The sequence below is a fragment of the Anomalospiza imberbis genome, chromosome 16 (genome assembly GCF_031753505.1).
Source record: "Anomalospiza imberbis isolate Cuckoo-Finch-1a 21T00152 chromosome 16, ASM3175350v1, whole genome shotgun sequence".
Lineage (NCBI taxonomy): Eukaryota > Metazoa > Chordata > Aves > Passeriformes > Viduidae > Anomalospiza > Anomalospiza imberbis.
In genome coordinates, this window is record NC_089696.1 from 2979725 (window position 1) to 3007647 (window position 27923).

General features: G+C 49.8%; 2 protein-coding genes and 2 long non-coding RNA genes across 4 annotated transcripts; 2 read left to right on the top strand and 2 right to left on the bottom strand.

Moving 5' to 3' along the window:
- NAA60 (N-alpha-acetyltransferase 60, NatF catalytic subunit) lies at positions 1 to 18221 on the bottom strand. The gene is made up of 7 exons (XM_068206590.1): positions 18072 to 18221; positions 6945 to 7060; positions 5679 to 5808; positions 4395 to 4491; positions 1977 to 2211; positions 1066 to 1249; positions 1 to 664 (listed from the first exon to the last, which is right to left on the bottom strand). Exons 2-6 carry the CDS (start codon positions 7052 to 7054, stop codon positions 1093 to 1095), a joined length of 729 nt encoding a protein of 242 aa, XP_068062691.1. The 5' UTR covers positions 7055 to 7060; positions 18072 to 18221; the 3' UTR covers positions 1 to 664; positions 1066 to 1092.
- On the top strand, positions 1090 to 3597 carry LOC137483494 (uncharacterized). Its single transcript, XR_011004492.1, has 2 exons — positions 1090 to 1238; positions 1966 to 3597. It is a non-coding gene; the product is annotated as an uncharacterized lncRNA (long non-coding RNA).
- Positions 18187 to 20596, top strand: LOC137483493 (uncharacterized). Its single transcript, XR_011004491.1, has 2 exons — positions 18187 to 18297; positions 20321 to 20596. It is a non-coding gene; the product is annotated as an uncharacterized lncRNA (long non-coding RNA).
- INTS15 (integrator complex subunit 15) lies at positions 19317 to 27194 on the bottom strand. The gene is made up of 6 exons (XM_068206587.1): positions 26918 to 27194; positions 25777 to 25998; positions 24312 to 24477; positions 22186 to 22713; positions 20523 to 20562; positions 19317 to 19985 (listed from the first exon to the last, which is right to left on the bottom strand). Exons 1-6 carry the CDS (start codon positions 27107 to 27109, stop codon positions 19787 to 19789), a joined length of 1347 nt encoding a protein of 448 aa, XP_068062688.1. The 5' UTR covers positions 27110 to 27194; the 3' UTR covers positions 19317 to 19786.
- Between the last annotated feature and the right edge of the window lie 729 nt (positions 27195 to 27923).

Here is a 27923-nt window from a genome sequence, read left to right on the forward strand (position 1 = left end):
TACAGTATAATACATATATATTTCACTATGAAATAGCAATTGCATTCCCTGCCTTCTACTTCCTGAATGCATCCTGAATTATATGCTGCTTTTTACATCACTCCAGAGGGCTGCTGGGGCTGGGTAGTTTCTCATGCGAGGCAGTTGCTCTCCCTGGAAGTTACCCACAGGACGCACCAGCAGCTGATGTGGCAGGACCTAAACATGATTCCCATTCCTCCCTTTCCCCTGCCCCAGCTGCCCCCTTCCCCAGCAACAAGGGCAGCCTCTGCCCTGGCAGCCAGGGCTCTCCCGGTCCATTTAAGTGGTTCCTCACTGCAGATCCATGAACCTCCCTCAGCTGCTCTCAGCAGCTGTGGATGGAGCGGGAGCAGCAGCTGAACCCCTCGACATGCCGGGTATGGGGAGGAGCAAACCGGAGGCGAGGGAAGTGGCGGGGACAGTGCAACATGCACACGGACTGGTGGCGCCGAGGGCCCGCGGCTGCACAGCCAGGCCTGCCCAGCCCACGTGGGGAGCCGGGGCTGCAGCCCCAGGGGGAAGTTCTACCAAAGGTCAGTCCCTGTGGAACAGGGAGTCCCATCCGGGGGCTGGGTCACCGGCCAAGAGCTGTCATCACTGGAACCAGTGCAGAGCTGGGTGTCAGGTGGAAGGAGAAACAATCCTATGGAAAGAAAAGAGGGCAGATGTTTTAGGGAAACACTTAGGGAAGGTGTGCTGGGAGCCACTGTCCTGGAAACGTCAGATACGTGCAATGGCACCGGCAGCACTGGGGCCTCCAGTTACTGTGCTGAGACTCTGAGGGCTCAGGCCCTGTGGATCCTGCACTCTGCTCCAGCAGCTGGGAAAAGGAAAGGGACAGCAGGTCCCACCTGCTGTTGGGGTTTGGGCTCCGATAAACAAGGTCAGAATTTTATTTCCCTTCAAATGAAGCCTGCAGGAGTTCAGCTGCTGGCTGGAGCACAAGCATGCCCAGATACCTTCCACAGCAGCAGATGAGCTCACTCCAGGATCTCTCCCAGAACAGTGGCCATGGCAGGGAAGGGAGCTGAACCCTGCACCCACCTGCGCTTCCTGTGCTCCCCCAGTCCGTCACATTGTCCGGCTGTACTCGATGCTGCTCTTGGCAGAAATGCCAGACCAGGGCAGGAGGCTGCAGAGGAGGCTCTGGGCTTGTCTGTATATCCTCTGGGGAATGGAGCACGGGCTCAGGCTGGCTAGTGTGGAGCCAATGTGCTGTAGGTAGTCAGTGGCCACCAGTTAAGGACAGCAACACTTACACTGTAACTTAGCAAAGAACATAAATCACTCCTGGACCTGCCCTGCCTGCAGGGACCCCAACACAGTGGAAGCTGCTCAGCTCAGTCAGATCTGCTCCTTCCAATCATTGCCTCCACCCTTCTGTCTAGAGCAGGTCTGCTCTGCCCTGTAAAGGATGGCAATTTGGGAATGGCAGCTCCAGCCGGTGTAGGAAATACTTCCTCTAAGCAGTTCCCTTTGCACTCCACAGAGGATCCTGTGAGGACAGCAATCCATCCCCCTGCCCAGGGAGCATGGAACTGACCAGCTACACCCAGGAAGGATCAAGTTTCTTCTCCGTGATCCGTTGACCTGAAACCAACCCTCTAAGTCAGTGTGGGAGCAGCCTGCTGAGTTCCAGGCCAGCCCAGGCTCACAGGGGATCCCAGGTCACAGGAAGCAAGACCAAGGGTTTCTCTGCCCTGTTCACGGCTAAATCCTGTACCCTACAAGCCAAAGCACACCCAGAACTTTGGCCTAACACCAGCACTTGCTCTCACTGGCATCCAACTTGCTCCAAACATCCTACATCAAGTAACTCTAACATCTCCTTCCTTCCAGCTTCAGATTAAACCCACATCTGAGCAGGTTTCAGTTCCCACATCTACCCACACTCTGCTGCTGTTAACCCAAAACAGGGTTTGGCCTCTGCTCAGCAGCCTGCAGGGAAAGGATATAAGATTGTCCAGGGTGGGTGCCCGCCGTTGATGTACAGGACGTAGGTGAAGCCATCTTTGAGGACCCCTCGGATGGAGTAGTAATAGGGGAGATAGTGGTGCTGTTTAAAGTCTCTGTTTTCATAGAAGTTTATTGCTGTGTTGTTGGTGGTGAGCACGTGCAGGTAGATGGCTTTGCAGTGGTCCTGGGCAGTGGTGGAGATGTGATCTTTCAGACTCTCAAGCAAGAGGGAACCTGTTGAAGGGAAGGCAGCAGGATCACAGTGTGTGTGCAGCCCCAGGGACCCTCAGTGTGAGGGTGTGTGGGGCCCAGCTGAGCCCTCCTGCACCAGGGATTGCTGCACACACCTGGAGACCCCACATCTCACCCAGTTCTCACAGGACCTTCTACATGGTTTCTATACATGGTCTCACCTACGAACACGGCTTCAAAACCCAGAGATTTTAAAGACACAAACCTCTGACTCAATCACCACAAGGATGAGGCAGAACTTTGGCAATACTGCCCATCCCCAGCAGAGCAACTCCTGGCTTTGGGGAAGGTCAGTTTCATTTTCAATGGTATCAGTTCCACCCCATACGTGTATTTATTTTAAAACCATTTGATACAGCAGAGTGTCAAAACAGGACTTCACAAGCAGGTTATTTTATTGTGTCTGCTGAACTTGAATCAAAATCTAAGAACTGTTGGGATTTTAAGATACCTTCTAAGGAAGAGTGGAGACAGCCTCATCCAACCTGGATTTGCTGCAGCCAGCAGGAAAAACCAGAGAAAGGTACAGAGGATACTCCAGCCCCAAGGGACAAGACCTGGGGTTCACCCACACCACCTCAACATGGCATGAAGGACCCAGCAGAACCTGCAGGGGAACTTCTTCCAGCAGGTGTGGTAACACCGGGCTAAAGAATCAGCCTGACTAACACTCAGGGGAGATGGCTGCTGCTGTTTCACAATCCCCAGGGCCTGTAGGACTCCCCAGAGGACCCACAGGACTTCAGAGCAGAAGTCAACAGCACTGACTTCACGTTCTCTTGATATTTAGTGAGAATCTATATCAGCCAAGACCAAAAATCCACTGAGACATCAACAGCAGAGCAGTTCAATTTCGTTATGAGATATTACAGACTTGTACCTCACAGAAATCCATCTGTCCTATGGTTTAAGAACAGCAGAGAACTAGAAACCAAACCCTTTTACAAAAATCAAAGAAAATCAGAGCTTTAGTGCTCAGAAACATGGCTGGAGTGAAGAGCCTCCTGCATGAAAGGCTACAGCTTCAAATACCACTAGAAAAACTCAAGAGAAAGGTCTCAGGAAAAGCAGCAGCAGCTTTTTTTAGGTTGTGTTGCTACAGGTGCAAGCTCTAAGTTTTTGAGAGAGCACAGCAACACACTGTGCAGATGGAATGGATACAGGAAATACGGACTCTGAAAGGAGAAAATTCCAGCAAGATAGAACTGGGGAAAAAAACAGGATTTGGAAAATAGGTGGAGACTGAAAACCACCACAATTTCACAGAAAGATCTCTTTACCAGCTCTGTGATCGTTCTGTGCTACCACTTTCTTCTTTGTACTGGAAAATTCTCTCCAGTGGCATTTTAAAGGAAGGTTTAAACACTGCTCTCACCAAGGACTCTGTGGTAATTTCTTTATGTATCCTCTAGGTTTATACCTCTCCAAACATGCCTGGGGGAGAAGGGAGGACTTGGAGGTGCTGAGTTATAGCCCTATCCACTGAAGAGACTCCAGGTGTGCACCCCTGGGTCACGCTGCCAAACCTGGCCCATTCCCTTCTGCAGATCACAGATCCACATCCTGCCTGAAATGGCACCAGAAGGGCAGCACCTGGGGACAGAACACAACTGCTCTAAATAGAGAGAGAGCCTTTCTGACTCCAGGATTTCAAATGGCTGCAGGAATGCTGCATGTGGCAGCAGACATTCAGAGCTGACTTGTACATTGGAGATCTCATCAGGCACAAGTTACATTATTTACCAGCTCCCTTTGTGGTTTTCTCACAGTTTGTTCTATCTGTTGAAGATGAAAGATTAAAAGCAGCTCTGTTTTCTGCCTCAGGGATCAGTCTGCTGATACTCAGAAAGAAAATTTCAAACTGTCCTTCTGGGTGAAGTTCTTACACTTTCAGACAGCCTCAGCAGCACCGGTGTGAGTTCTTGGTGTGCTCAGCCGGCCCTGGGAACAAGACTGACAAAGGCCTGTGCTCTTTGGAAATATTTGCACATTGTGTTGTGCCCACACCAGTGAAAACCTCCCAGTGCACCTGCACTATGCCACCTGCTGGTACCAGTCACAGGTAACCCTTTCCCATTCCCACAGGGATACTGCAGGGGGATACTGGAGCTCCTTCAGTCATACCTGGCAAATACACCAACAGCTGCCACTGAGCAGCATCTTACCTATTCCATGTTTCCTGAACTCCTTCACCACTCCAAGACTTAGGATGTAAGCAACTTGAGTGTCCACAGGAAAATTGGAAGCTAGGATATCTCCATCCTGCGTAGAGATAGGACAGGTTTTTAATAGGGTACCTGGAAAGGCACAGGAGAAAAAGCATGAACCCTGCAGTGGGACACCTGAAAACAAGGCTGAAGCAGGACACTTCTCTTAACTGAACAGTCTTAGCTGAAGCTTTTGGGATGGAAGTTAACATATACAAGCATGGGGCTATTCCTATTTTCACATCATCCTCCCAGAGGCAGAACACAAACCATGCTATTTCCTACCTATGTACATTATTTGTGGGTTCAGGGAGAGAACAGGCTTGCTTCCTTTACCAGAAGGATTCAGAGTGCCAGTTCTGGAGCCACCCAGCAGTGTTTAGATCAACCCAGGAAGTCCTCGTGGCCTGCAAGCTGCACCTGAGCTGTGTCAGCTGGAGATCTCTGCACTGCTGGGGAGGACAAGGAGCACATTCCAGAGGCCCAATTGCCCAGAGCAGTGCCTGAATAAGCCCTTGGCTTTCAGCTTGGCTGGAACAAGGGCCTTTTGTAGAAGTTGCTGAAGATGCAGCTTCTGACTTTGATGAGCTTTGAGATGAAGCCAGGCAGCTGAGGTGAAGAGACCCATGTGCTACTCTGTGCCTGTTGGGATCATTGTTTAACCACATCACTGAGGGCCTTCCAGGAGTTAGGCACTTCCTGCACTGCCCCTGCTTTTTTTTGTGCTCTTCTCCCATGCTGTCTCCACTGACCATCTCTTCTTTCCCTCTCTGCTGCACTGGACTGTCTCTCCTGGCCTCCAAGCTCTGTTATCTCTGAAGTCCAAGCTCTCTGCAGACAGGTTAGCTCCCCTCAGGGCTCAGGACAGGGACTGTGTAAAGGCAGGAGTTTCTGCAGGAAGTCACCAGAGTGACTCACCCAGTACAGCTAAGGAAACTCTAATGAAAAAAAAAAAAAAGAGTTTTGTGCTCCCACAGCTACACCAGCCATGGGCAGGGATTAGCCTGCAGGATCTGATCCCTCAGCTCCCCATGGGGCCATGCTCCAGCAGGAAGAGCCTCTGTGGTACCTCACCCACCCTGCCCCATTAGCTGGAAATCAGCATGTGCTTCATTTCTTACATTACCTCAGACCAAGTGTCTGAATGAGGGAGGGGAAAACCCCACCCCAAAGAGGTCCCATCCCCATTCCCCACAGCAGGGGTTGGATTCTGTCCTGCTGAAGCCCAGGGTAGTCACATACCTCTTTGTGCACCTTGGTCCTGCTCTTGATCTCTGCCACTATCATCCCCACGATGGAGCCTCTGTATGTGGCTGCGAGGGAAAAGAACTTCTTGTTGGAAGTGATATCTCGGTACCATGAGTCAGGGTACCTGGGGAGGAACCAGAAACAGGAATGTCTGGGGATGCAAGCCTATGGGAACAGGCATTAGATGCTCCTCAACTGGAAACACCTGTTGCATCCCATTTGGTGCCATGGATTCTTTCATCACGTAATGGCCTCCTGCCTTGCTAAGAGAATCACATTTTCATCTTACAGTCTTTGCCCAGAGCTTTCATATCCATCTTTAGCAAGTTATTTTTAAATGCAAGATCCATCTGCCCTCATCTAAGAGCGTAAGGATCTCATTATTTGATACACATGTAAAAAAAAATGCTGCATATTGATAGGAAAAAAAAAATCACACCACCAGCCTCCAGTTCCCTTCCTCCTTCTGCAGCTACTAAAGGGAAACTACTGTAAGTACATTTATTTCCAAATGAGAGTTCAGCAAGTCTTGCCTTTAGAAGAAATCTACAAACTCAAAATATTATGAATGCTTTTGCTGATTTGTTACATTTTATTCAATCTTAATTATAATCTGCTAGAATGCTCTATAAACCTTCTCCATGAAGCTAAAGTTAAAAATCCATGAAGTCTACTGCTGTGGTTTCCCTGGATGCTTTAGGCCAGAAATCTGTCAGTGTCCTCCAGAAAAGCTCCTGTGCTCGTGCAGTCATGGGCATTGACCAAATGTGGGTCTGGGGAGCTGGCCTGGGCCAGGCTGAGATCAGCTTTGTGGGAGGAGCAGTGATCCAAGGGAAGCATTGCTCAGTTCCCCCAGGACATTCAGAGCAGCCCCTCGGGAACAGCTGTGTGTCAGTTCAGTTTGGCTCTGAGGGTGCTGTCCCAGCACCAGGCTCCTGGATACAACTTCCTTTCACAAGCACAGGGATGCTGTCCTTTTTCATGGAGGTGTTGCCCTTCCCCACCTCATTCGGTCTTTCTCAAGAAGGTGATACATCCCTTTAATGGCAAAGCCCATTTTCCTGCCAAAATCTGCACACAGGAAGTTTCTGATGACTACAGCACACTGCAGGACAGGCAGCAAAGGACCTTTAACACCACCACAATGCACAGAAGATTCCCAAGCTGCTGCTGTCCTGACAACTGCCCTGAGAAGCGGTACAGGTTCATTCACCCCATTTGTCCCGAGGTCCCCAGCTGCTCCCCAAAGCAGGCACATACTCGATTGGGAACCAGTCTCCACAGAGCTGTTTCACTGTGTCTATGTCATCGTGGCAGAGCAGGCGCAGGTTCACATCCGTCAGTGCAGTCGGGGGCACCTCCTCTGTCATTCACGCCTGCAGGGGAAGGAAGCATGAGAGCAGTGATGGAACACAGGGTCTGATCCAGCAGCACCGGGAGGGGCTTCTTATGGGTAAAGGAATTTCCCAGGAAAGTGAGTTTTCAGGGGAGAGGAAACTGACCTGAGAAGGAACTCAAAGCTGTGCTGGCCACGGGGCAAGCCCAGCTTGCAGCTGAGCCTGAGCCATCGCTCCAGCCCCATATCCAGCCCCATCCTGATCCCTGGGAGCACAGTCTGGTGACTCTGTGTGCAAGGAGCACGTGGCCACCAGCCCTTCCAAAAAGAGCATTAAATGAGCCAACAGCATGCCAAGTGTACCTTATGTTGCATGGAGATCTTCCAACGTCCATGCAGGACCAACATTTTGTTAAAACAAAACTGAACAAACGGCTTAAAAAGGAAGCACTGCTAGAGGAACGTTTAGAAAGTCCTCTTGCACAACCCTGCCATCTCCAGTGAGTACATATGCAGAGGTTTCCAACTCTTTAAAATGTTCATTTTGTTTAACCTAAGCTGGTGAAATGAGATCTAGTTTCACTTCCCCTGATTCCTGTGTGCCACAGCTCCTCCCAGCCCCACACAGAGCGCTCAGATACAGAAATCCCAGGACACCTTTTCTCCATAGCCCTGCCACGATCTGCTGAGCACTAACAGAACACTTGCTGCAATGTCTTCAGCCTTTTTTAACAACACCAGAGGGAAAGAACGAAGTGAAAGCTAAAGTGGTTGTAAAAGCATTTGTAGCACTGATGGATGACTTGAGAACCCATTTTAGGCATGACAAAGCCCCACATGAGACAGACAAGGTGAGTAGAAATGGGAGTTGTTTCCTTCATCTCTCTCACTCGACCCTCCCACTTAAAAGAACCAGACCAGGATGCAAATTTTAAAAACCAAAGCCACCACTATCAACAAAAACAAATTACTTAGAATTTTTACTTTCTTTTCCCAATTTTAAGAGTCTCGAGTCTTGGTTTGAAAGTGCCAAGTTATAAAGGAAAAGCTGCACAGAGCAATGTTTGTCTATGCCCTCCTGGAAAAGGGATGCTCAGCTCTCCAGTGTTCTTGATTTAAAGCTCAGAGCTCAAGGAAGAAGAGATTTAAACACACTCCCCATTGGACTGCATATGCCATTTGAGCAGCTTCAGCATCAATATTGTGACTGGCAAAGTTACAATTGCCAGTTTGGGAAATTTTAGTTGGCCAAATTTACAATTTAGCAATTAATTACAAATTATTAAGTTACTAAACTTTCTTGGACAAGCTCTCAAGCACATGGTGGGATTCTCTGGTTGTCCTGTGCAGGGCCAGGAGTTGGACTCAGTGATCCTGATGGGTCCCTTCCCTTCAGCATATTCTATGATTCTACTCTGGCAGTTACAGTCACTCTGTACAGAAATGGATCACTTGTTCCTCTCCAAAGAATTACTTAAAAAGCATCACAGCTATTTTCCAGCCTGTTCTAGGACTGTGGCTGCCTGTTTACTGAGCAGTCCAGGTGCCAGTTTCAAATCAACATAAGCCCCTACAAAGCCTGCATTCCTCGCTGCCTTTAAAACTTCTTCTACAGTCCCAGAATTGGCTCAAGCCCTGACAGGCCAGACTTGGAATCTGTATCCTGTCACAGTGGTGCACACGCTCCCCACCCCCAGCCTCCGGTGACCTTTTAAGAAGCCTCAGCTTCACCCCATGGGACCCTGAAGAAAGAAGGGCAAACATTTGCTGGCTGAGGCTCATCTGATCCATACCACTGGTTCTGGATGCTGTGGCCCCCAGGCTCACCCCCCCACCCCTGCTGAACCCTCTGCTGAGCCATTTCAGAGCTGTGACACAACACAGGATCATTTTTCTTGCAAAGTTTCAATGCTCCTGTAAGGGAACACCCCTTCTCAGCATTAATAAATCAGAGAGAAATGAAACCACCATGCAGGGCCATGGTTTTGCTAATGAGTAGAAAAGGCAGGGCAGCACAGGACACATTCCTATGAGGATTAGTCCATGTGTATTTAACACCATGTTCTCAAAGAGCTGGGCAAGCATTACGCATTATCCTGGAGCTGAAGCCAGGCTCCATCAAGTAATCCATGACTGTTTTGTTGAACAGGATAATCCCCCTTCCCTCAAATTCAGACACCCACGGCTGGTTGTGTTTGCAGGCACTCAATCCAGGATGCTCCGGCACATTTAAAGGACATTTGGGACACCTGTCTGGCACTGTGTCCTGCCACTGGGGTTTAGGAGAGCAGAGCTGTGCCTCTTCCTCCTGGCCAGGTGTCACTGCTGCTGGAGGAGCTGTGGGAAGTGGTGCTATGAGCAAGAGAGAAGAAATTCCAGGCAAATCAATTCCCTTCATACCCAGGTGACAGCCTCTGGGTCTTCTGGGAAACCTGGAAAAACCCCCAAGAGCAGGTCCTGGCCCTGGGCACAGCCTGTGGCAATGCTTTGGCTGTCCTTAGCACAGCCAAAGTCCTGAACTCAAGCCTCAGCCAACACAGTGACCTACGTATCACCTTTAGAGTCAACTTAAGAGGACAAAATGCATGTCTGAAAGCACAAAATAAAAAAAAAAAACCAAAACAGTATCAGTGTAAAGCAAAGCCCTGGAAGTTAAAAGGGCCTTTATGGGTTTAGAGGCAGCAACACTGACAACACAAGTTGTGACCTTTGAGACCAAATGGTGGCTACTGTGAAGCCAAATGCAGGCTCCAGGGGCATGTGGTTAATTCAAGGGTGTCCACAGCCACTTTGGAAAGCCAAAGTGAAGTTATCTTATTTATTTTAATATCTTTTTTTCAGGTGTCAGCCTTTGGTTCACATGATGGCCATGGTCTGGGAGGCAACGTGGCCAACATCACCCACTGTCCCCCTCCTGGGGGCACAGTGACCTCACCCTTCTGTCCAAACAGGAAGCACTTGTTCAGGAGGATCAGAAAATGAGGCAACATTTCATATTTTATTTAACATTTCATGCTTACAGAGGGATAGTGCAGATAAACATTTGGAAAAGCTCTGAGGACAACCTCTTACAAAATACTGCCGTCAGGAGCAAAGAGAACTAGAAACTGAGCATTTAATTCCCTTTCTTACCTAAAAACTGCAGATATTAATGCATAACAAATTAATTTCAAAAATACAGGAAAGCATAAAAGTTTTAAGCATTTTTACTAGTTTTCTGCCTCGCTCTATTGAAACAAATCTAGCAAAATGTTTTGGCCTCAAGTGAATTGAGTAGCTCCAAGGAACCTGTGAAATTCTTACGACAAATATTTAGCAGTAAGGGAAATTGGATGAAAAGAAATAGTAAATGCATTAGTAAATAAGCCATCTTGACATATGATTTTAAATTAAAGTGCATTGTGAGGCCTGAACTTGCTATTTTAAAATTATGTCATAAATCTTTGGAATCACTAAGCTCTAGCTATAATGAGCTAAAGAATAGCATTTCACAGTTCTGCCTAAAAGGCAGCAGAGCCTCTGGCTCCAGTGTTGACCCAAGCCATGGCTGGGCCTCCAGGGCTTGTCCCTGCTCACTCAGCACGATGCAGCCAAGTACAGCACTGCCACTGCCACCACCAGCACTTCCAGATCCTACTGAGAAGGAGCAGCTCTTGTTTAGAGCCAGGTACAGGAACAGTTTATTTACATGGACCAGATGCTTCACAGCTAAGACACCTCAGCTCCAGCTTTTCTCAAGAGCAGGATGTTTTCATTCCCTCTTAGAGCTCCTGTATTTAAAAAAAACTATAATAAATTCTACATAAGATCACATTTCTAGAGAGAGAGGCAGCCATACAGAACCAGCACTCTCAATGCAGCAGGGTGTTCAAATGAAAGATAAAGCCTGATGCTTTGGCAGACAGCTGCTTAAACATGTTTGAAAATCCCTTCAGCACTCCCATACCTACAAAAACCTGGCCAAGTGGTTCTACAAGTTGAGATTTCCCTTGTTTAGCACTGTTAGACATGTTTTAACAATGTTTCTGCCTTGTGCATCCTGCAAAAATGAGTTGGATTTCAACAGTGAACAAGATGCTAATTTCATTACTTTTTATTTTGCCTTCAGCTTCCAAGCAGATCAACTCATGAAATTCCCAAATAAAAAAATTATCATCTAGCAACAAATACCACTGAATTTCCTAGCAGAATGAAAGCCAGGTAATCTTGGTTTGACTAAAGTCAAACAAATAGCAACTAGGATTGTTTACAACTCTAATTCCCAGTTAGGGATGTATTGACTTTAAATTTAGTGTTCACACAAAAACCAAAGTGAAGGAATCTTGTTCACTTGCAGAAACAAAGCTGGATCGAAGTTCATCGATACCTTTTGCTTTACTTAAAAGCTAATTGAGATCAATTCATCCTACAGAAAGCAGCAGAGCTGCAGGGAAGAATAAAGAGAAGCCCTGGCAGGCTTGGGGTGTTTGTGAATGGGTGCCATAATTCAGGCAGCATTGTCCCTACAGGCACGCCCAGGCAGCCCGGTGTCCCAGCACCTCCAACATTAAACAGTGCAGATCCTCCAAGACTCGGGATGAAGATTTCCACCTTCAGGAATTCAAAGCATTCACTTTGTGCACACTTCTGATGGATTATTAAGGATTATCTGCTGTCTTTCCACAGAAGGAAAAGATTAAGTTCCTGCAGATGACTTGCAAGGACACACCACGAAGGGGCTGTCCCAGAGGAAGGGCAGTGACACCAACCACTGCACTGGGCACGGGGACCCGGGCTGGCCTGTCCTGTCAGCTCCTGCCCAGCACTGCAGGACACGTCACAGTGCCTCTATTTCACTTTACAGACACTCCCTGGGAGTTCTGCACACAGGGACAGAGATGGATTTCCTTCTGCCTGGTTCCCTCACACCAGAGGTCTGCTGCAGTGTCACCACCAAATCCTTGTTTGCAATTCCAGTCGCTATCTGGACAGTCCTCAGATCCCAGTAACACAAGATTTCCAGGAAAGAAAAATTAAAAATATTTAGCATCCTCTCTTACTTGTAAGTAAATAGGATCAAACAAAGCCCAGAGAGAATCTTAAAGCTACCAAAATGCAGGATTTTAGCTGTGACTGAGCACCACAGTACCCAAAACAGCCACAAAGTCTGCTGTTATCTTCCAGAACACAGGCAGGATTTTTCACAGCTATAAGTCTCTCTACCTTGTGTTGTCTGGCACTGGGGATTTGATTTACATTAAACCATTCAGTCTGAACCAGTCTAATTCCACAAAGCAGTACAGATTTCCCTGCTGCATTTCATTTTCAGCTTACTGTGTTTTTAGGTTACTGGTCTCGCAGGGAATGTTCCACACAGACACCTCTGTCACCAAGCTCCTTTCATTTATTACAATGAAAGTGCAACTGGATTTCAAAACATCATGGATTCATTACTAAGAATCTCAAAGAGGCACTTCCAGGACTTAGAGCAACATTATCCAAGCAACAGGAGCTAATTTTTTTAAGATATTTAAATACTTGGCTTGACAGCTTCACAGTACTACTTCAAGTATGGTCACAGAATAAAAAAACATAGGTTGGAAAGACCCTTTGAGGTTTAACCCAACTTAAATCAGGTTTCTTAGGCCCACATAATGTCAGTAAGGAGCAAATCTCTTCACTCTGTCTGGAATCAGACCAGTCCCTTTGGATCTAAAGGCACAACTGGAGGCTGGAGCATCAGATGTGCTACCTGCACCAACACCCCAGTTCTGCCAGTGTGCAAGGCAAGCACACCGGACAGGGCATTTCTTACACTGCTTATCCATTTAATGCTCCTGCTCCTTCCAGGAATGCCACAGGGGGTCATTTGGGACAGGCAGCACACAAACCCCACAAGGTACAGCTCCCCTCATTCCCACTTTGTTGAGCAAACCCACAGAGCCTGGAGCTCATGGTCACACACTGAACACTGATCGTTTGACCTCCATCCCTGCAGACCCAGCACATCCCACAGGAGTGCTGCCCAGAACGGCCAGCACTTCACTCTCTACACTAGCAGAAGCTTGGAATGAGCGAGATTCTTAATGAGAAATCTGGGACAAAATGACTGATTCTGTGCCTTGGTCTGAAAAAAAAAACACAGTACCGTGGGTGGAAGCAGGCTCTGATTATGTGACTTCACAACAGCCCAGAACGCCTTTTGATCCATGTTTTTCTGCCTTTTCTACCAGAATCAAAAGCACTGAGCCTCAAAGCCCCTTGTGGGCCCCAGGTCACTCAGGGGTGTGTACTAGCTCAAGACCTGGAGCTCTTCAATATTTAAATTCCTTCAACAGCAGCTTTTTTTCTGTGCAGAAAACTGCCCTGCCAACCACCTGCCCTGGCACAGCTCCCCAGGCTGCCACAGGAGGAACACACCAGGTTAATCCAGCCCTGCCACGTGGATCCCATCTGCCCCCAAAGCACATCCCAAGCACTAATGGGATTCTCTCGGGGACATCACTCTGGAGAAAGGAGTTTGTCAGTGCTTGGACTTTCTTGTCCAATAAATCCATCCAGGGCAGTGTGCTGGAATAGCACCCCACAGTGGAGGAGGGCAACACCCAGTGAGCTTGGGAAGAATGTGTTGGAAGGAAAGCTGAATTCACCTCAGCCCCAGGGAGGCTGCAAAGTAACCTAGGGTTGAGATGAGACATCTGCACTGGTGAATTGTCAGGTGTCCTGAGCTAATTAATAAAGAATCACATCTTCCTGAGATAGCCAGACCAACATGGCAGGAACATACACACAGCTGAGCCCAAAGCATAAAAACTGGACAATTAAAAAAGAAAATTTTGAAGGAAGCAAAGCAGGCTTCAACCTGTGTACTCATTCCTGAGCACACAGGGACCAGGAACAGGCACCTGGATTTGGATCCAGCCATGCACTGCCATCACCATGTTCAGCTTCTGCTGTGATTTCAGCGTGTTGCTGTGTCACCCTGCTCAGACTCCCACCTAACTCCAAATACACCAAACAAGTCAGTTAGATTTTACACCCTCCTCGTGTGGAACAGCTACAAGAGCTTGGCCAGAGCACGTTGAACTCTGACAGCCAGGAAGGCAACACTGTCACACACAGCCTGGGAAAACCATCCTGGCAATCAGCCCTCCACCTAAAGACTCACCCCAGATGGCTCAGACAATTTTTCCTCAGCTCTGAAATGCTGAAAACACCGTTCTAAGAATGGATTTGTGCCTTGTCTAGAGCTCCACACAATTTTCCACTCTGCCCTCATGGAGGTGTGCACACCACAGCACTGAAAGCCTCCAAACCAAACACCCATAATCACTGTCATTAACACTTTGGCCTCCTGCAATGAAGGATCAGGATTTGAAACAGTCCCCAAAAGGATATTAAAAAGTGAGAAGGCAAAATGTAGTTCTACCTGTGTAGCAAGCAGTGGTTATTTATTAGAAATAAAGAACACTTACTGTTAGTGAAAATCCTTTTACACTCGTACCCCTGATCTTCTGCACACTCGGAGCTGGACTTGTCAGACTTCCAGCAGCAGAAAACATTAATGTTTTGCATGTGGGTCACTTTCTGGGCTGTTCTTTCACCTTACAGCTCTGGAAACATTTCTGGAGCCGTGGATTTCACAGGAGCCAGTCCCCAAATGAAGTGTCTCTAAAGCACACTGCACAAGGCCTGGCTTCCTGCTGCCCCAGATACAGCAATTCCTCTGGGAATGGCAAACAAGAATCTCTAAGAGGGTTTTGCTGTTAAATCTTTTCTTGTTAAGATGAGGAAGGGAAAATCTGCTTTGTGACAGTGGCACTGTGGGGAGTTCAAACCCAAGGGTCACAAAAGAGGCACACTGGTAACAAGTTCCTGGCTGGAGGGGAGATTTAATACACAGCAAGTTTCCAATAGGCACCTCTTCCTCCAGAAAACAAATTTAAAAATCCCCAAACAATCCATTGTACCCGCAGGCCTAATTTGTGAATTAGAATAAACAGCCACACAGAAAATGTGTGTAGTGACTGAAAAAACAGCCAGAAATGCAGCCTACAAACCCCTGGGAAAAGGAATTTAGGGCTGCCTCCATTTCCTACACACTTGTCCTCATTATGGAGCAGCATCGACAAAACCCAGCCCCTCTACCTACACCCTCACAGGAGACATCAGCACAACTGTCCAGAGGTTACTGAAAACAAGGGGCTTTCAAATAAAATACGTTTTGAAAAAGCTTGAAAAGAACATTCCTTCCTCAGTTGTCAGACAAGTGTCCCAAACTTAACATCTCTCCAAGATCCTGGCTTTAAAATTTGAGCCAAAATGGCTCCATTCCTTTCTTTTCTTCTCTTTAGCAGTTTTCCAAGCATGAGACACTCAGGTTCAACTCAAAAACCCCATGCTGCTGTTTTAAACTAATAACATTTAAAATGGATCCTAGCATAGGTGTCTGCTCTGACAAACACACTAATAAATCAAGAAGCAGCAAATAAAAACTTAATGAAAAGCCAATGTTGAAAAAGTGAGCAGCTCCTGGTTCCTACCCCTTTGCAGGGAGGAAAGTGGATAGGGGAGGCAGAGTGAAACATGAAGCTCAAAGTTTTGTGGCAACTCTCTGCATTGAAGGCACCAGACATGCTGTGGCAGGTTAAAAACCAGGGAAGTAGGAGTGATCCCACTGGGAATGGTTTTAGATAGCACTTGGCCTCCCAGTTTGTAGACAAGGTGCAGATCTAAGGCAGATCTTTTTCTGCTGTCACTCTGGACAGCAATTGCTTCTTTAGAAGCACCTGAACACGTCAGAGAAGGGAATCCCTGTCCATGAGCCAGGGCTGCCTCCAGCCCAGCAGCCTGGCATCAGCAGGAAGGCAGAGCTGCAGGATTTCTGAATCAGGAAGATTCAGAAGTTTCCTGCCAGGAAGTCCCCGAGTTTGCACCTGTCATTGCTCAGGTATTTACAGCAGTGCTGGCAGCCTGGGTCGGCCTCTGCAGGCACAGCTTCACCTCTCACTCCATGAATTACACTGGGAGTGGCCAGGGTGGGGGCCAGAGAGCTGGGAAAGAGGCAGGAAATGAGAGAATGGCTTTTGGGGTGGCAGGACCAGCTCAAATCAGCTGACAGCCTCTGAGCCCAGCACTGACTCACAGAGCACACTGGCCCAACCCCTCTACTCAGAACACCCCCCAGAAAACCCTCCACCAGCAGAAAAACCCCATCCCCATATGCAAATAAAGATCATCCTTACTGGGAAAGAAATAACACCAGACATGAGAGAAGCACCAGGCTTTGTCAACAAAAATAAATGCACATGCTCTGTTAAAGGCTCTTTGGCTAAAGAGCATTTTCTGAATTCCACTGGCAGTTCCCACAATGTTTCGTCACATCCAACTCCAGTCTGGATAGCAGGGGTCAGGATGATTGACACTGGTTCAGGAAAAGAAATGAAAATTAAGAATGCCACAGGTTTGAAGAGGCATTCACAGGACAGCCACTTCCACACGAGTCAGACACGAGAGGCCAATTTGCCTTAAGCACATCAAACAATCTGCTGGGAGAAACAGCAGCAGCTTCAAAGAGCAAATATTGTCCCAGCAGCACTAACAAATGTCCCTCCTTTGCCACCAGGTGTGGAAACACCAATTAGAGCAGTTTACCAGATGAAACAGAACTACTTCTTAACCTGCCAGAGAAAACCTTCTGCTTTAAAAGCCTGGTGCCTCTCAGTGCTTCTGAGGGGGGCCAGGCTGCTCAGGTTTATCTTTGGAAATGAGCTCACACATTAATTATCACACATTGGGACAGACCCAGCAGTTGGGGTTTTGGGGCTTATTTTTGGTTTGATTTCTTTTTCACCTCACTTGTGAGACACTGCTAGAGTTTATTCCAACAGACAACTGGATAATGTGAAAACACACCATGCTCTAGTGCTCCCAAAATGCTCCCACAAGTGTCCTCCATAAAGACTTCTGAGGATACTAACCTGGACTAAGGAGAGTCTGTGACAGAGTAAAAGAAATTAATTACAAGAATTAATTAGATTAGAATAATTTAGGATGAATCCACAGTGGAAAGAGAGTCCATTCAGCAGGTCCATAACAACTAGATGGAAGAAGAGAGGAACAGAAATGCAAAAGTGGCTGATGATCCTTTGGGACAGGGCACAGATCTCCAGGATGGTAAAAGCTAAAGCTCTTGGCAGTTGCAGAAAGCTCCCCCACTGCCAAAAGCCAAGTAAAACTGTAAAAAAGAGGAATGGAGCTGGAAGGAATGCAAATTTGTGTTGAGCACTGCAAGGGGAAAAGCACCCAGGCTCAGTGAGAACATCCGTGGCCCAGCAGCAAAGGAGGACTCTGGGAATTATCAGAACAGAGAGGGGCAAGATCCGTCTGAGAGTCTGGTCTGAGGCAGGCACACACATTTAATGCCTCTGTGTCTGTGAATTAGACACCAGAGGAGAAGGAAGCGTGGCCAAGGGCCAGGAGCTCAGCAAGATCCCCCAGAACGGGCTGGGAGCTGCTCTAGCACAACAAAACCGGGATAAACAACAGGGACGGAGCAAGCCGAGCTCAAACTCAACACGGGCAACGTAATTAAGCACTGAGACAGCCCGCAGCGGGACACGAAATAATCTGATGCCTGTAACCACGAGTGGATTGTCCGCGACACGATTTAGCTCCTGGCTGGACACAGCAACGCTGGTGGCCTCAACACGCCCCTCCTAAACCCCCAGCCGCCAACGAGCAAAGCCGAGCAAAACCGAGCAGCTCCGTTCGGCCCGCGGGGAACACCGGATCCGGCCGGACGCGACGTTCCCGGCCTTCCGTGGGAAATCCGGCCGCGAAAGAGGAAATGGGCACGGACACAGGCGACGCCAATGGCACCGAGCTCTCCGTTATCGCGAAGGACGGGAGCACAACCCCAGGGCCCCGGACCCGCTGCGATCTACGGGCGGGGGGCCGGGGTTGCCATGGCGACTGTGCCGGGCCCGGGCCCGTCGCGGGCGAAATCGCCATGACAACACCAGCCCCCTTCCCCACCACAGAGACCCCTCCCCAAACTCTTGCCCGCTCACCTGGGAGGGGCGGCGGACGCGCCCTCAGCACATGCCGGGCGGCGGAACCGGACGGAGGAGCGCCGGGCGCGGACACCGGCGGCACTTCCTCAGCCGGGCACCGCGCAGTAACGCGCCTCCCCATTGGCCGCCGCCGGGCCACGTGACCGCGAGCGCCGCGCATGCGCACAGAGGCGCGGCGGTCTCCTGAGGCCACGTGGGCGGCGCCGAGCGGGGAACGCGGTCGGTAATTAAGGGAGCGGTAATTAAGGGAGCGGTAATTAAGGGAGCGGTAATTAAGGGAGCGTCCTTGAGCGCAGGCGCTTGGGAAACAGGAGGTGGGGCTGGTCAAGCACCTGGCCGGAAGTTTCCCTCAGTCCTTCAAAGGGATAGGAGGCAGAACTGTCACACGGTGCAAGGGCTTGATGCCATTCGTGGTTCTAATCCTGAAATTAGAAGCTCTTTAGGGTTTTTCCTTGTTGTAGAAGCTCTAATAAGTGAGATGAGGCAGGATGTTTCAGTCGGAAAGTACCTACAAGGATTGCCTAGTCCAACTGCCTGACCAAAAGTTAAAGATCCTATTTTTATTATGGGTTCAGCTGACCTGCAGGTTGGACTAGGTGATCTCCAGAGGTCCCTCCCAACCCTAAGTACTCCATGATTATTATTAACCTTCCACTTCCACAGTCTCCTTGCCAGCTCCATTCCAATCGGATTTTCCCACCTTCCAGCTAATTTGCTCTTTTTTTTGCAGCCAGTGTGGAAGCACAGGTGCCACACCTCCTCACACAGGACAGCAGCAGCAGCAGAGCTCTTTGTCACCACCTCTGATGTGTAGGAAGAGCTCCTTTTTTCCTGCTTTTTCATCCTGCAGAGGGGGCTCAGAGAAGCACAGCAGGACAACAGAGGGGCTGGACACCACCTCTGGCAAGCTCTGCTGTCCTTCCCAGGATGATTCCATGCATTCCCCTGCTGCACTCCGAGCTGGCCAGCGCAGCACTGCCAGCCTCTGGCCAGTTTTCCAGCCAGCATTAACAAAACACGCCAGATCTCACCCCAAATTCTCAGGAAGCACTGAGGGAGGTGTGTACAGGGCTTTTCCTCAGCAGGGAGGGCGATGAGTCACTGCAGCCACAGATGGGTTTTGTCCCCACCCCAGCACAGGCCTGTCAAGCTGGACCTTCTAATCACTGGAAAGAGAAGACTCCAACTGTTTGAAATTGTTGTAAGTCTTCTAATTGTTTGAAGAAGAAAGCAGCAGATGTCTTTTATGCTTCTTAAATTGTTTCCTTTAATAGGAAGTGCTGCTTTACTCTACCTTGTGCTTCAGAAACAAACGTTTGCCTTCCAAAAATATACAGTGTACACATACTCTGTAGCTATAGATACAAACATTTACAAAGAAACAAGCAGGCTGGAGTGGAATAGCTTGGAAAAAAAATCACACAAGGCCTTCCCACAGCCAGAGCAGCCGGGGCTGCTGCAAAACACCGCTGAGGAGCACCAAACAAACTTCCACCCGCTGCAGAGGTTTGGGATTGATGCTGCCTATCGCCATCCCCTCCTTTTGTCCCTGGGGTCTGCCTCGGTATCTGCATCCCACACCCAGCCCCAGCGCTGCCCGAGGGCGCGGGCGGAGCTCAGCTTTGCTCCAGAGAGGAAAATGCAGCTTCCCTGGCGTTTGCTTTTTGTCTCTGAGGCTTCCTGGGACTCAGGGAAGCCGGGCCAGCTGCGGGCTAGCGGATAGGCCGGTAGGGGAAGGTCATTCCCGGGATGAAGGTCTGCACGGGGTGCGCGGGCAGCGCGGGGTGCGTGGGCAGCGCGGGGTGCGCGGGGTACCCCAGGGGAGGGGTGTGGATGTGGGGGTAGAATCCCGGGGGCAGAGCCCCGTGGGTCGGCTGCTGAACTGGGCCTGAAATCACCAGCTGGAGCAGGCTGTGGAAAGAAATTCAGACAGGAGATTATTAGAGGAACTTTTGTCATGGCTCTAAGGACAATTCACATCCAAGTCACAGTGCTGCTGAGATCCAGGAGAAGAGTGACACAATTCTGTTCTTTACAGCTTCCAGGAGACCTTTTTTCCCTTTTCCTCCCTTTTTTTTTTAAGCCCTGCTCTTTTTGCAAAAAGGCAAGAAGCAATTGAGCTTAGAGGCAGGTAAAACCAGTGGGGAATTAAAGATGGGACAATCTAGGGGCAGGTTCCTGGCTGGAATTTGATTTCCCTTTCCTGTGCCTTTGTTCTAACACAGACTGGGAAAGATCACCCACAGGTGGGAACACTGAAGCCCCTTTCTGTCAGGAATCCAGGGAAGAAGCAGACAGCACTGTGTCACCTTCATCCTCGTACTAAAGTGCATGTAAATAAAGGCCAAATTCCACAAAGACAAACTTTTAGAGGAGATTTTGTCTCAGCAGCCCTCGAGCGTCTTGGAACATGCATCAAAGTCAACACAGCTGCAAAAAGTCTCTTACTTGTTATGTGGTAGCCTGGAGCATACAGTCCTCAAGTCATCTGAAAGAGGACACAAGATTAACAATAAGGATAAGCAGAAATTAGAGTGGTTTTCCTCTCTGCTATCTTTACTAGGAAGGTCAGATTACTGAATAATCATTCATTTTACTGAATTTACTGATTACTAAATCTGTCAGTAATCTGTCATCATCATCATCAGTCAGCAAGAGACCCAGAACCTCTTTCAGGCCCAAAATCTTCACAGGAGATAAAATGTTTCTCCATTTCACCAACTTTCCCCACTGGCCCCTTCACTGTTACACATGTTTGACACTTAAGACAGAGAAGCCTTAGGATGGATTTTGCAATACCAACACATCAACGAGAAGTAACTGAGACATAGGAAGTACAAGGTGTGACTCTGCCCAGTACCTGTTTTGTATTGGTTTTGGGTTTTTTAACCTCTGCTTCTGTAAAGAATGGGTTGGGGTTTTCTTGCTGGTATCTAACAACTAGAAATTGCACCTTTTTACCACCTCCAAACTTCTGCTAAAGCAGAATAGCTAGAACCAAGGAATTTAACAACATATCCCATTGATAAAGTGTTTTCAGGAATGGCTTGAGAACAAACTCCTGCCTTTGTAGACAAACACAACCCTAGAACACCGAAATATCTGGTATTTCAGCAGCCCCTTACACTGAATTACCTTCCACAGAAAGAGCAAGTGCTCAGAATGTTCCAGCTAAGAACAAACACAGCTGAAATCAGCCCTCAGATCAAAAACCTCTGATTTCTGTTTGCTCTTATAATACTCAGAGTTACTTTATAAAAGATGAGGAAGAAGAACAGTGACATTTGACCAGCAGCACTAGTTCAGCCAGGACAAAAGCATCAGATCCCTGCTTATGCAGAGGCCACTCTCTGCAGTTGTGGTCTGCACTTGATGTCCCAGCTGTTGAAGAGCGCCAAGCCCTCTGGTGTAACCTAAAATTGTCTGTTTTTAAGAGAATATCACAAGAAAAGAGTCTGTGTGACTGACCCTGCCCTGTGTTGGGCCACTTCCCTTTTATCTCTCTGCATGTCTTCTGGAAAGAACTGGCTTTGGAGACAGGAAAGCCAGACAAAAGCCACGTTAGCAGCCCTTTTTTACTGAGTTTAACTGAATTTGGACACCCTGTAATGGGGTCTTATTATAGGTGTGCTGAAGTCCCAGAAGTTTCAGTTGAAGAGGTATTATTTGCTTTTCAAATTCTTTGTCTAGCACACCCACCCAGGGGTTTATGTGCTTCATGGCCTCTCCTCCAGCAGGCAAACTTAAACTGAAGGAAAATCAAACAGTGCTTTTTAAATAGCTACAGGCAATTCTGAGGGGAACAAAGTGTCCCCATGGCAGACAGCCAGATACAACCCCTGGTGCACAGTGCAGGGCCGTGGATCAGTCCCCAGCTCTGCAAAGCAATGCCTGACTCACCCACAGCAGTGATCTCTCCTTTCTTACTCTCCATCCAGCTATTTTTCCTGAACTATTTTGTGCACTATCACTTTCTAACAGGGGCAAACTACTAATTATGCTGTGAACACCTTGGTCTTTACTTCCCTCAACCCAAAACTACCTCTTACAACTTCACCCTGGAGGAGAAGAATCCCATGCCAGGTCTCTGCCAGCCCCACAGACAACTCACCTCTGGTGCACAGGAGAGCTCCTGATGCCATGGCCACTTGCAAAGCCTGAGCCAGCCTGTCCAGAGCAAGTTCAATCTCTTTGGATGCATTGAGAGGATTGAGTTCATCAGACAGTCTGTTAATGTCCTCCACCAGAGGAACCACGTGGTCAAAGGGTACCAGCCCCAGGCGCCCATAAAGGTTTTTCTCTGTTAAATGCCCCTGGAGCATCATAAGGACCTGCAGGACACTCAGGTGCAGCTTGGAATACAGCTGGTGGCAATCCCTGTCTTCTCCTGAGGCCGAGTCCTTGGCAATTTTGTTGGGAGCGTGTCCATTGGAGAGCGAGGCTTTCTTCTTCCTTTTGTAGGCCAGGGGAGCCTTGACGCACCAGCGGATGAGTCCGGTCAGCGGGGTGAGCTCCAAAAACCCAATGGGCAGGTTGGCTGCGATGGGAGTGTTCAGGAAGGTGATGAGGATCAAGCGAGGGTCCTCAAAGATCCAGGAGACAATCAGCTCCAGCAGATCCGAGGGAGGGATGAGGTCATCTGCAGATAGGAGAGTTAATGTTGGGTAAGCTGAGCCTTGCACTCAAGCACAGGACTTTAATTTAGGCTCTAATTAGTCTCTCCTACACTGTCCCAATTACAATTTCAGAACCTCCCCAATTCTGCTGGTTTTTCCAAGACACAACCATGTTCCTGTCACCTTCCCCACCTATTCCAAAGACACCACCAAACACTGATATTTATCCCCTTTTGCAGCAAAGATTCTCTTGTCGTTTTCTTCTCTGCCACCCATCATCTGCTCATTTTTTCCCTAATTTAAGTCTCCATTTATCCCTTGCCACAGGAAGTGCAATGGGCAAGGGAAATAAGAAAAGCCTGTTGGGTGAAGAGAAGGAAGTGTCAATAACTTAACTAATTTCTTTCAATAGTTACCTAAACAAACATGTCTTGTGGAAAAACACAATGCAACAACACAATTACATGACATATAAAGGATTATAAGATCATGTAAAGCTTCAGGTGAGAAGTGAAAGATGAACTTGACTATAGACAAGAGAAACCCTGACACATTGTCCTCTCACAGGGGAAATGCTGCATTGGAAGAGCAAGCTCCCTTTTCTTGTGTTACCAAAAACATCTCAAATAAAATAAGGAATTAAAAATTACTTCCTATGACTCGAGTTATTTCCTTTCTGACATGATGATGGGATATAAAATATGCTCCGAGCTCTACCAAATACTTGATAAAAACAACATAAAGGCTAAGCCTGAACCTCTCTTTCACTCTCAGTAATGCCAAGCTGCTTATCTGGAGAAGAGTGTGCAAAGCATTTCCTTTATCAATAATAGCATTTGCTTTTCTGGATTATAGGTGGTGTTGGTATTAGTGTATGGCTGTTCTCTGGTCTACCATGAGCTTTCTGTGGCTGAGCAGAGCTAAATCAATCTTATTTTAGGCACCTACAAGTGTCTGAGCAACAACCTGAGACAGGCTGTACCACTGGCAGGTCACACACACAGTTAAAGCCTGCACTGGAGTTATGCTGTTGATTGTGTTTCTCACCACTGCTCCAGCCTGCCAACATTCAGAACTTGTTTCTCCCCTTTTTGGAAGGGATCAGACTGACAGGCAGCCCCGAGTCTCTCTCAGGGCTGACTGAGCCCACACAGATCAACTTTCACTCCCAGAGCTGCTCAGTCAACAAGGTGCCATGCCCTTTGCCCTCTGTGGAGGACAATGCCCTTTGTGTCAGATGTTCCTGGCTGCCTCTCCAGCAAAGACTCTCCCTTGTTTCCCAGAGAGGCTGTGGACTCCAAATCCATGGAAGTGCCCAAGGCCAGGTTGGACAGGAGCGGCCTGGTCTAGTGAAAGGCGTCGCTGCCCATGGCAGAGGGTGGACCAAGATGAGCTTTAAGGTCCCTTCCAACCCAAACCAGGCTGGAATTCTAAGTCAGCCACAGAGTGGTTATTTTTATTCTCACCCCAGTGCCAGATGAAGCAACAGCCCTACCCCTGAGCTTCCTCTGGCAAGAATTACATGATAACACCTCTTTAGGATTCGAGCAGTTACATCTCTTGCAACAGTTAATTCATGGTGCACCACACTGCACCTCTCACTTGAAAGATGCACTTTTACCTGAAGAGAGGTCGTAGAGAGCTGTGACTGATGTGATGAACTGGCAGCAGAAGCGGGGGCTGGCAGTGAAGATCTGCTTCAGGGTCTGGATGGAGCCTGGCACCAGGTTGCAGTAGTCATCGACCAGGGCTCGGGCCAGCCTCACACAGAACACAGCTGGGGTCCGCTGCAGGGACAGCACACGGGGACACCAGATCAGACCCGGGCACGGGCTGCTTCAACAGCTGTGTCCCCACCTTCCCCACGTGGCACTGCGTTGCCGTGGTTGCTCTCTCTCAGCACATCAAACACCCACTCTCACGGAAATAAAACCATTCTACTGCAATATCAAAATAGATGGTGATATCTTGAGTTTACTGTATCTCTGGCTTAAAATTGAAACCTTTTAGATCAATATTTTGAATTAGAGATTTTTTTTTTACTACTTCAGCAACATTTTTTCCCTGTGAGGGTGGTGAGGCCCTGGCGCAAGTTGCCCAGAGAAGCTGTGGCTTTTCCAACCTGGTCTAGAAGTGTTCAAGGACACACTGGACAGGGCTTGGAGCAACCTGGGGAAGTGGAAGGTGTCCCTGCAGGGGGTGGAATGGGATGAGCTTTAAGGTCCCTTCCATCACAAACCATTCTGTAGTTCAACTGGTTCAGTCCCAGAGCAACGGTTCTGTTGCCACGCCTGATATTTTTAATGTGGAAAATATTCTGTGGAACCCTCATGTCACTTAAAAGCTGCCATCTGAAATAAAAATACACCTTCTCCTGCTATCCAGGCTATATCCCATCCTGCCCTCCCAAAGGCTCACCATGTGGGAGAAAAAGGACCCCAAGGAAACAGGGGGTCTGCCTCCTCCCACCTTCCCTCCCAGCACAGCCCTCCTGCTCTGGGCCCGTGTCAGCTGTGACTTCTGCACATCCCACAAGGGCAGCAGGAACAAAGGTGCACTTCCCAAAGCCCACAGTGGGGAATCTCAGCGGGAAAGGAGACGACTGAGGAGATCTCCAACCTACTGCATTCACAGAAGACAGATACGGGTATTTTGTGCCCAAATTTCAAGACAGGGTTTGCCTCTTCCATACACAAAGATACACATCAGGAAGGGTGTATTTCCCAAATTCCAGAGTCAGCTTCTTCAGGCAACATGACCATAACTGCCAAGGTTTGTTCCCTGCTTTGGTCAAACCCTCCACCGAGCCCTTTCAATGTGCAGGCTTTGGGGGGGATTATTAAAACTTTCACTGACAGTAAAAAACCCACCCGTTTTTTTTCTTCCATTGCAGCACGTGAATGGATTGGCAAAGCTCTCCCTGATGCCAGAGCACAGGAATGGGCACGAGCACAGACATGGGGGCAGCTGAAACTGCCAGGGAGGAGCAGCTGACTGTGACCAGCTGTGCCCCAGTTCACTGTGCCCACCCTGGAGCATGGCCTGACCCCCTCCCCAAGGCATCCCTGCCTGCACAGGAGCTGTACCTGCAGCCAGAAGGCAGCACACTCCAGCACAGGAACCCTGCAGACAGCCACTGCCATGGAGACCAGCTTCCCCAGCAAAGCCATCCTGCTGTCATCCGCTTTGTTCCCTTGGGGGCTGAAGAGAGATGAAAAGATGACCTGCCGGACTGAATCCTTGGTCTGCTCTTGGAAATAATTGCACATGATCTCAAGGAGCTGAAGTTCCTGAAGTGGGGTCAGCCTCTGAAAGAAAACAAAAGCAAAGCTGTAAAATATGCTGAGCCTCTTGAAGGACCACGAACCAAGTGAAAAGACAGGAACAGTAAAGGCTGAGAGCTTCCCCTTGGGCTGGGGGACTCAACCTTTATGCACGGCACGCGCATTCAAGCTTCTTGAACCCCCAGTGCATTTATCTGGTGACACTGAAGAGCTCCAGGTTTGATCTGAACACCTGGATATCCAAAGCTGGTGCTTGCTGCACCTGCAAGTGCTGCCCACCAAATGAGACATGGGACTGACATCGCTGGGGGAGAAATATTTCCTCCCTCTGCAAGTAACAGCACTGAGGACACTGCTGGGCAGCTGGGGGGCAGAGCTGGACTCGGCAGCACTGAGGGCTGCAGGGCCACGTACCCCAACAGTCACCAGCAGCTGTGGCTTCTCACTGCTCATCTCTGAGCACCCCCATCCCAGCTCCATCCCAAGCCCACCCAAAAACCCTGCCAGGGCCCAGCTGCAGCACTCAGGGGCTGCGGGCAGTCCCCAGGGCCCCAGCACAGCTCCTCGGGGCCCGGAATCCCGGCCAAGCCATCAGGGACTGGCCACCAGCGCCCTCCCTGCCAAAAAAAACTCAGTCACCAGCACCCCAGGGACCCCGTGCTGTCGTCTTGGGGCCTCGGCCTCCAGCAGCAGAGGCTCAGGGAGCCAATCCTGCCCAGCTAAGCCCTCGGCCTCCAGCAGCAGAGGCTCAGGGAGCCAGCCCTGCCCATCTAAGCCCTCAGCCTCCAGCAGCAGCCCCCGCCGGAGGGAGCTTGTCCTGTTCTGAGGCCTCAGGTTCCAGCAGGGATCCTGTCCTGAGCTCCTGCGGCCTGCCCTCCATCCCCACTCGCCGGGGCTGTGTCCCCCGCGGCTCCCGGGCCCGTCCCGGGTGTCCGTGTCGCACCTTGGGCGGCGCGCCGCGCTCCTTGGGGACCTGGAAGAGGAACTCCTCGAGCAGATCGGTGGGGCCCTTGTCCACGAGCGGCAGCGGCGAGTTCTGCAGCTGGCTGCTGAAGTAGATGTCCAGGTGGTAGAGCACCTCCTTGGCGGCGCTGAGCGCGTCCCGCCGCAGCAGCGAGTGCCGGATGTCGCTCATGGCCCCGGCCCGCTCCCGCTCCCGGCCCCGCTCGGCGCGGCCTCCCCTCGGCGGCGCGGACGGGCGGGCGCTACGGCGGCCCGGCCGGGACAAAAAACGGGCACGCGCTGCCGCCGCCGGCAGCGCCCCCTGGCGGGCCGGCCCGCGGGGATAACGGGGGCTCGGCCGGGAGCGAAGCGGGCCCGGGGACGGGCAGGGGGCACCGGCACATGGGGGGCAGCTCGCCCTGGGCGACTGAGACAGGCGGACCCAACCCGGGGAGGAGCCTCGCCCTGAGGGGCTCTTGGCCCTGGAGGGATCTTGGCCCCAGGGGCTGGTGCTGGGGTTGGTCCAGGGGTCTCAGCATGGAGGGGTCTGGGCCTGGGGGATATCGGCCCTGGGGGGATATCGGCCCTGGGGGAGATATCGGCCCTGAGGGGATATCGGCCCTGGGGGGGATATCGGCCCTGAGGGGATATCGGCCCTGGGGGGGATATCGGCCCTGGGGGGATATCGGCCCTGGGGGGATATCGGCCCTGGGGGGGATATCGGCCCTGGGGGGATATCGGCCCTGGGGGGGATATCGGCCCTGGGGGCTGCTCCTTGGGCTGACTCAGGGGCTCTTGACTTGGGAGGGAACTGGCCCTGGGCGGGTCTTGGCCCTGGCAGGAGTATTGGCCCTGAGGGTGGTCCAGCCCTGGGGGTCTTGGCACGAAAGGGGTCTGATCTTTGTGGGGTCTTGGCCCCGAAGTGGTGTTAAGCCCTGGGACTCTTCTTTGAGGGGGCTTAGCCTGGGTGAGACAGGATCTGGGGGACCTTGGCTCAGGAGGGTCTT

Coding starts and splice junctions, on each gene's coding strand:
- NAA60 (XM_068206590.1), bottom strand. CDS start 7,054: ATGACAGAGGAGGTGCCCCCGACTGCACTGACGGATGTGAACCTGCGC. Junction 4,492..5,678: donor GGACCAAGGTGCACAAAGAG/GTATGTGACTAC, acceptor ATCTCTACGCAG/GATGGAGATATCCTAGCTTC. Junction 2,212..4,394: donor GTTCAGGAAACATGGAATAG/GTAAGATGCTGC, acceptor TCCCTTCAACAG/GTTCCCTCTTGCTTGAGAGT.
- INTS15 (XM_068206587.1), bottom strand. CDS start 27,109: ATGAGCGACATCCGGCACTCGCTGCTGCGGCGGGACGCGCTCAGCGCC. Junction 22,714..24,311: donor TCTCTACGACCTCTCTTCAG/GTAAAAGTGCAT, acceptor TCCTATCTGCAG/ATGACCTCATCCCTCCCTCG. Junction 20,563..22,185: donor AGCTCTCCTGTGCACCAGAG/GTGAGTTGTCTG, acceptor GTCCTCTTTCAG/ATGACTTGAGGACTGTATGC.